Source organism: Vulpes lagopus, chromosome 11, assembly GCF_018345385.1.
Source record: "Vulpes lagopus strain Blue_001 chromosome 11, ASM1834538v1, whole genome shotgun sequence".
In the NCBI taxonomy this organism is placed as follows: Eukaryota; Metazoa; Chordata; class Mammalia; order Carnivora; family Canidae; genus Vulpes; species Vulpes lagopus.
The window spans coordinates 25,968,132-25,976,118 of record NC_054834.1 but is presented as its reverse complement, the minus strand read 5'-3'; the positions used below and the strand labels follow the sequence as shown (position 1 = coordinate 25,976,118).

General features: G+C 41.5%; 1 protein-coding gene across 1 annotated transcript; it reads left to right on the top strand.

Annotated features, from left to right (window-relative positions):
- Positions 1-317: 317 nt before the first annotated feature.
- Positions 318-1,262, top strand: LOC121501487 (olfactory receptor 10K2-like). The gene has a single exon (XM_041773541.1). The coding sequence runs from the start codon at positions 318-320 to the stop codon at positions 1,260-1,262; it is 945 nt and encodes a 314-aa protein (XP_041629475.1).
- The last annotated feature ends 6,725 nt before the right edge of the window (positions 1,263-7,987 follow it).

Below are 7,987 nucleotides of genomic sequence, written 5' to 3'. Positions count from 1 at the left end.
ACGAATGTGAACGACAGCTGCATCCTGCATGAGGAGACGAAGGGATAGGATAGTTGGGTCTGAGAAATTTCAAGAGCCGTTTGACTGTGGTGTTAGAATAATTGTAGAGATGCAAGGTTGGACGTGCACTAGGCTGATTATAGGCACCTCTTTGTATCTTAAATACAAACTGGATGGAGGAGGAATAATGGATTTAGAACCCAAGTCTTAACACCTGCTCTATGATGACCAATCTCATGTGATTCTACTAGTTTTCAGAGGTTTATCTTGACACTATCTCCTCCTCTTTTGGATTGTCTCTGAATGGTGTAGCTTCCATGGAGCGGGGCAATGAGACCCTGGTGAGGGAGTTCATCTTCCTTGGCTTCTCTTCTCTGGCCGGGCTGCAGCGGCTGCTCTTCGTCGCCTTCCTGCCCCTCTACCTGTTCACTCTGGGCACCAATGCCATCATCATTTCCACCATCGTGCTGGACAGAGCCCTGCACACCCCTATGTACTTCTTCCTGGCCGTCCTCTCCTGCTCCGAGACCTGCTACACCTTTGTCATCGTCCCCAAGATGCTGGTGGACCTGCTGGCCCAGAAGAAGACCATCTCCTTTGTGGGCTGTGCCATCCAGATGTTCACCTTCCTCTTCCTCGGCTGCTCTCACTCCTTCCTGCTGGCAGCCATGGGGTATGACCGCTACGTGGCCATCTGTAACCCTCTGCGCTACACAGAGCTCATGGGACCCCGGGTGTGTGTGGGACTCGTGGCCACTGCCTGTGCCTGTGGCTTGACTATTGCACAGATTATCACCTCCCTGGTGTTTTACCTGCCGTTCCACTCCTCCAACCAGCTGCATCACTACTTCTGCGACATCCCTCCTGTCCTCAAAGTGGCGTCTCAACATACCCACTTGAGTCAGATTGTCATTACCATGCTCTGTGCATTGGTCCTGGTTATCCCTCTGCTACTGATTTTGGTATCCTATATTCACATCATCTCTGCCATCGTCCAATTTCCTTCCACATTAGGCAGATACAAAGCTTTCTCCACCTGTGCGTCCCACCTCATTGTTGTCACCATTCATTATGGTTGCGCCTCCTTTATCTACTTAAGGCTCAAGTCCACCTACTCCTCAAGCCAGGATGCTCTCATATCAGTCTCCTACACCATGCTCACTCCACTGTTCAACCCACTGATTTATAGCCTCAGAAATAAAGAGTTCAGGTCAGCGCTTCGCAGAGCTGTGCAAAGAATCATTTCCCTGCCACAATGTTAATTGAGATCTTGCTTTTTCCAAGCAATAAAGTGCAAGGTGTACAAGGAAAAATTCCCAGAGCTGAAGTGATCAAGCAAAAGGGCACAGTTTTCAAGAATAGAGATCATTTCCCTCATTTCCATTTATAAAATTGAGAAAAACACATCTTCTTGGTATAATCATGTCCATAATTGCTTATGAGGTTTTTTTCATTTGAGGGAAAAATAATGGATGGCTATTACAGGACAACTTTTATGTGTCCAGAATTCTAGACTCTGGCAAATACTATTATTCAGTCTCAGCCAGATGGGAAATAAACCCTGAAAAATACCGCATGCCCCTGACCCTCTGTTTCAGGGACCCAGGAAGCTCTTATCTCCATATTTCTCCCTTTCTGGATATTTCCTGAGTCTCAGTCTTTCAATATTGGCAGACCACAACACTCACATGACATTACACTTGTACAGTGAGCATAACGATGTTGGGGGCTTAAGATGTATCCAAGCAAAGTTCAAGCAAGAAAATTATGCAAGAAGTTATCCATTTCTGTGTTTCTAATGTATTATGGGAACTGATTTTTTTTCTAATTTTCTATGCACTGACACAAATCTAAATTTGGCTAGCATCTCTTGAAGATATTTGCAGAACCATGGGTTAAAAAGAACACCCTTAAACCTCACAGCATGGCCAAGAAAGGCAGGCTAAACTTAACCCTTTTTCGTGAACTATTCAGCAAATAGAAATCCCTGTGTAAAGAGCAAACAGTTTTTGTTCTCTGTGCAGCTCTGGAGTCTTGTGTGCATTTGAGACCAGGATTTGTGTTAGACATTTTTGTTTTCTTGCCTTCCTGCAGGAGTAAGAACAAACAGGGCACTCCACTCTGGGCAGAGTTGCCTCCTGGCTATACGCTTCTTTCCGAGATGCACTTGTCAATAAAGGTCTCCTGACTGGATCATTTTGCTTCCACGTTTCTCCCTTATCCTCCACCAGATGCTCATCGATGACACATCCCTGCCAGGGCTTGCAGCAAGAGGGAGGGGACGGGATGTCTCACTCCCAGTCCCTATCTGTTGTGAGAAGCTGAGCTTGTCTGCAAGGCTGTAACTCAACTGCGCTTCTTCCACTTCTTTGAAGCTTGAGACTAGCTGAGAGCAAGGTCTGAAGAGCACAGAGACTAAAGCAAAGTTAATTTCTCTTTTCCTTAAGCCTGTTGCTCAGCTCAGACCCCAGCCTATCAAGATCTCATGAAAAGGAAATAAACTGATAACCCCAGTGAGAGTCTGTTTCATGTGCTAATTGTTCAAACCTACAGTATGTGCTGCTGTTTCACAATTGTTACTGGATGTGCACTTTGGGCAGCCTGGAAGTACACAGTAGCATCCATATTTTATAGGTGAGAAACTGACTGTTACAGAATTAAAACATCTTGCCCACTAGTGAGTAGAATTGATTACCAAGCCCACATCATCTGCTTCCTTTAAGGTCCCTGCAGGGCTCTCACATGACTTCCTGTGAAGATATGATCTTTTTATTAGTTGAGAGTGGAACGCATATGTATTTTTCTCCAGCCACAGAAGACTACGCCAGGTGACATATCTGGAAAAGATAAACTATGGATGACATGAATGACCTTCACCTCATAGTGTGTCACTAACCTCCACCCTAATAAGGTAGAGATTCTTGGGTGGGAGTCATAAGAAACTTCCCCCCTTTTCCTCTGGTCTTGCCATGACTCATGGACTCTGCTACTTGGAGTCAGATACCAGAAACACTCATAAGTGGGTGGGGTCACCGTGTGTTACAAGGTCATGTGTGTTTGACGGCTCTCTGGACACTTCATCCTTACTCTTTTATTTTTTTATGTGATGAAAGAATTCAATTGACCTTGAGCCTGACCTCATAGATTAGAACTGAGCAACATCCTCTCCTTCTTCCTCTTACACACACACACACACACTCACACACACACACACACGCACACGCACACACATTCCTGTTAATTATAGCTCCACTCCTATGTATCATGCATGAAAGTGGTAAGATCTTCAGATCTGGGGTTGGCTTTAGTGAGAAAGCCAAGCCCCTTAGGCCTTCAGACTAAGGTATTATTCCAGCTGAGCTTACAATAAACCCATGTTTTGTTTTGTTTTGTTCTGTTTTCCATTCAGTATTGTCGTCCATGAATACATCATGGGAAAGGCTAAACTGAGCAGAATTAGAGATCAGGGAATTTTTTTTGTGACCTCGGAGGTAACACAATGAAATAGCAGTAAGGGTGGACCTGTGGTCTTCAGGCTGGCCTCGTGCATGAGGACTGATTTTCTAGGACACTCTCTAACACTGAACAGGTCAACCACTATTCAAGAAAAAGTAATTTTAAGCATCTCAACCTAAGATATCAACAGATGAGAGGAGAGTGAGTTAAGGCTGCAGACGAGACAGCAGCTACACCCTCACCCACAGAGACACTCACTCTACGGGAGGACAAGTCTGGTTCAGGCAGCAGAGATCCTCTCACCCACGGAATTCCATTCCACAGAAGTCAGTGAAAGATTATTTTAAAATGAAAATGTGTGTCTTCCTACTCATTAATTTATAACGATATTAATATTCACAAAGATTGAGAGTTGATCAGATTGGGTATTTACTGTCAGAGAAAAAAATCAACACATTATTTTTTCCTAAACTCCTGATGCTTTTCTCATTTCTCTTGATGACTTTAATGAGATGTCAGTAGTTTCACACATTTTTCAGAAGACCAGCCGTTGTGAAATAAAAGATGGAATTCTATGTGGGCCTGCTCGGCTCTGCACATCTTGATATCTTTCCTTTGAGAGGACAGTTGCTCAAAAGAGCACCCTGAACACTTTTGTCCCTGTCCTTCCCTCCTCCTCCTCTCCTGGCAATTAAGGTGTGGCTGTGGAACAAGTGCACCTCCTCAAAGAGGTGTTGAGCCCAATGACCAGAAATACAGGCAACGTGTGTCTAAACTGATGAGAGAGATCAGCTTGCGGAAAAAACAGGTTCCAGAAATCCCCATCTTCTAGCAGATTATCCCTATCCCCTCTGCACTGACTCAACCCTTCCTGTGTATATCAAACTCATTCTATGCTGGATGAGATATCTTCCCCACCCCACCCCCCAAAAAAAACCTTATGCACTTCCCCCACTATTCCACTTTATCTTGAGCTTTCCTTACGGAAAACCTTTCGGAAATGTGATTTTGCTTTTTGCTTTTGCCTTTTCCCAGCTACGTCTCAGTCAAGAAAGTTGCTCATTTCCCCTGATGAATCTTTATTATCCAGGTGGAAAGAGCTCCTGTCAAATGTAATGCAGTAATCTTTCCCAGGGGATGTGATAACGTAACCACAGAGCAGATGTTGTGTCTGTTTGGCAAGAGATCAAGAGACGTCTCTGGCAGCCATCAGTGGAGCAACAACCCAAAATGAATTTGTAGGAGACGTGAATTCCAGAGAGTGGAAGCAGGGCAGTGGAGAGACGTGCTGGCTGCCCTGGATGTGTGCACAGGCTCTGAAAGTCTCAGAACAAATCCTTAAACAGCCTGTAAATGAGGATTATCAGGAGGAAAGGGGCAGGTCTGGGATACATGTGTGCACCTCCTGGAGCTCGACATAACAGGTGTTTGCAAATATCTGAAAAATAAATTATTTACCTCGTGAAACATCTAGAAATATATTTCACAATTTCTAGTCAAGACCTAGGAAAATGAAATCTTTACCTTATTAAGATATAAAGAAAGCCATTTTCTGAGAGATACAGAATAAAGACACACTATGGACAAGGCCCAGATGTCCCAATTCTGTGGAGATACCATGTAGTCCTTATTTTATCTTTACATTTAAATCAATTCCAATCAAATACCTATTTTTCTATAGTGTGATTAACATCCCTGCATTTCTAATGGAAGACTAATGGCAGACGTATATCCAAGGATATTCTAAAGAGCAGTGGTAAGAGTTGTTATGCCAAAAAGCAAAATGCACAATGAATGACAATTATTAAGTTAGTGTGATATTAAAGCAAATTAGATCCACAGATCAAAGCACAGAATGAAAAATCCAAAAGTGATATTATGCAGCAAAATAATTAAGGGAGGGTTGTTTTATTTTTTTTAATTTTTAAAAACGATTTATTTATTTTTTGTGACTTTTTTATTTTTATAAATTTATTTTTTATTGGTGTTCAATTTGCCAACATATAGAATAACACCCAGTGCTCATCCTGTCAAGTGCCCACCTCAGAGGAGGAAGGGTTATTTTAAAAGAAGTTCCACATCATTTAATATTAAAAGGATGCTAGTTAGATTTTTTTTTTAATTTTTTTTTATTTATTTATGATAGTCACAGAGAAAGAGAGAGAGAGGCAGAGACACAGGCAGAGAGAGAAGCAGGCTCCATGCACCGGGAGCCCGACGTGGGATTCGATCCCGAGTCTCCAGGATCGCGCCCTGGGCCAAAGGCAGGCGCCAAACCGCTGCGCCACCCAGGGATCCCGCTAGTTAGATTTTTATTTCACAATTTATTCCAAAAATTAATCAGCTTTCAGTATTTTTAAATATAGTAAATTTAAAAGATAATTTAAGTAAATACCTCTGATCTTGAAGAGCTCTCTAAATATGAAACCAGAAATGGTAAACAGGAAATGATTTTAGTGTATAAATGATTTCTACAATATCAATTAGCTATTAGTTAAAATAAAGGGCAGAATGAACAAAAGTATTTAAACATTTATAAAAAGAATTACTTCTTTATAAGAATATAAGTATAGAAAAAATTTAATACTATAAAAGTAAAGCCAAATAATTGAAAAAAAATTTAAAAATGAGTGAACAAGAAATTTTAAAAAGAAGATATAGCCATTATATAAAAAATTTTAGAAAAAAAAAATCCAACTGTGTAAGCAACTGAATTAACACCTAGAAAAGGTCATAAGGATCACATAAGACAGCATGTGCAAAGGAATTGTAAGGAATTTCCTGGCCCATATTAGGTCAACAAATAATAGCCAGTATTATCAGTGCCTCCCACAGCGGCTGGGGATCTCATTAGTAGGGACTAGAGCAGGGTGGCTGAGTGGAGGAGCAGAATCAGCCTTGTTTTAGGGAGCTAACGCCAAAGTGACTCAGAAAGGTGTCGACTCTTCACTCTCCACCCCCCATGGCGATCCATACAGCCAAGTCTCAGCATCCTTGCCCAAAATGAAGGGCAAAGGGACAAGCTATTTTTCTTTAATTAATATTTTTACCATCACTTATATATAGCTCTTTTGCCCTTTTTCACCTCTATATTGGCTGTTCTTGCATTTTTTGCAATATTTCACTAGTTCATACTTCTCTCTTTTTAAAAATTTTTAAGAATTTATTTGACAGAGACATTGAGCACAGGCAGGGGGAGCAGCAGAGGCAGAGGGAGAAGCAGGCTCCCTGAGGAGCAGAGACCCCATTGCAGGGCTGGATCCCAGGACCCTGAGATCACGGCCTGAGCTGAAGGCAGAGCTTCACCTACTGAGCCCCCCAGGTGCCCCTCTTTTCTTTCTTTTCTTTTTTTTTTTTTTTTTAACTCATAGGAGGAGGGCACAGTGTAAGAGTCAGAGCGTGGCTTCTATAGCCTCAGGCCTGGGTCCAGCTCCTTCCCTTAGCAGCTCTGTGACCGTAGGCAAGTTACTTAACCTCTGGGTCCATCACTTTCCTCATCTGCTAAGTTGTGATAGGATATTATTTATATACATTGATGTGAGGATTACATCAGGTTAATAAATGCAAGGCTCTAAGTACAGTGAACTCTGCGGAAATGCTGTTGGAATTGCGCTCTCTGTATTAACCCTTTGTCCTGAGCATCATAGTGGGAACCAGCTTGGATCAGGGGCTGTGTCCTCACATGCCCAGGCCTGGCACGTCTTCCTCAACGCAGCCCTTCTCTAACGGCTCACAATGTGATTTTGTAATTTTCCCTGCGGAAGTCTGGCATATACTTTTTTTAGATTTATTTTTATTTTGAGGATTTATAAACGGTGTCTTTTTCTCCTTTCCAATTCCTCGTTGGAATGTTTGGAAATGCAATAGGTCTGTGAAACCACTTTTTAAAAAATCTAATAAAATTGCTAAATATTCTAATTCAAATAAATTTTTTGTAAATTCTTTTGGGGTCCTACACACATAATAACATTATTGGCGGATAATGACAATTTGATTCTTCTTTCCTGATCTTTATTCCCTTGGTTTCTTTTTATCCTTTTATCATATTCTTTCATAGTCTCATGTGAATTATTGAATAGAAGTGGCATTAATGGGCTATTTATATTTATCTCAAAGGGAAAATTTACAACATTTTTCTATTAGATTTGATACTTGGCTTTAGCTTCTTTGTATTTAAACTAGATTGAGAGGTAGCTCTCTGTTTCCAGTTTGATATAAGCTCTTATTATGAATGATTATATCATTTTCCTTTCATCAGTTACGGTGGGATATTATATTACAATTTTTCTGCCGTTAAAAGGAGAATCCCTTGCATTTGGGGGGTTAAACTCAATATAGGTCATTGTGTTTTGTCTTTCAGGCTATTTGCTAATATTTGTTATGTGCTGGCGTGTGTGTCCGTGCACGTGCATGCATGTGTGTGTGTGTGTGTGTGTGTGTGTGAACACACAACGTATGATCTCTCCACTTCTCTCGAGAGTCCCCTCTGACATTCTATAAGCCATCACTGAGTTTTACTATCAAGATCACG

What these genes read in the sequence shown, in the direction of transcription:
- LOC121501487 (XM_041773541.1), top strand. Translation starts at nt 318, where the DNA reads ATGGAGCGGGGCAATGAGACCCTGGTGAGGGAGTTCATCTTCCTTGGC.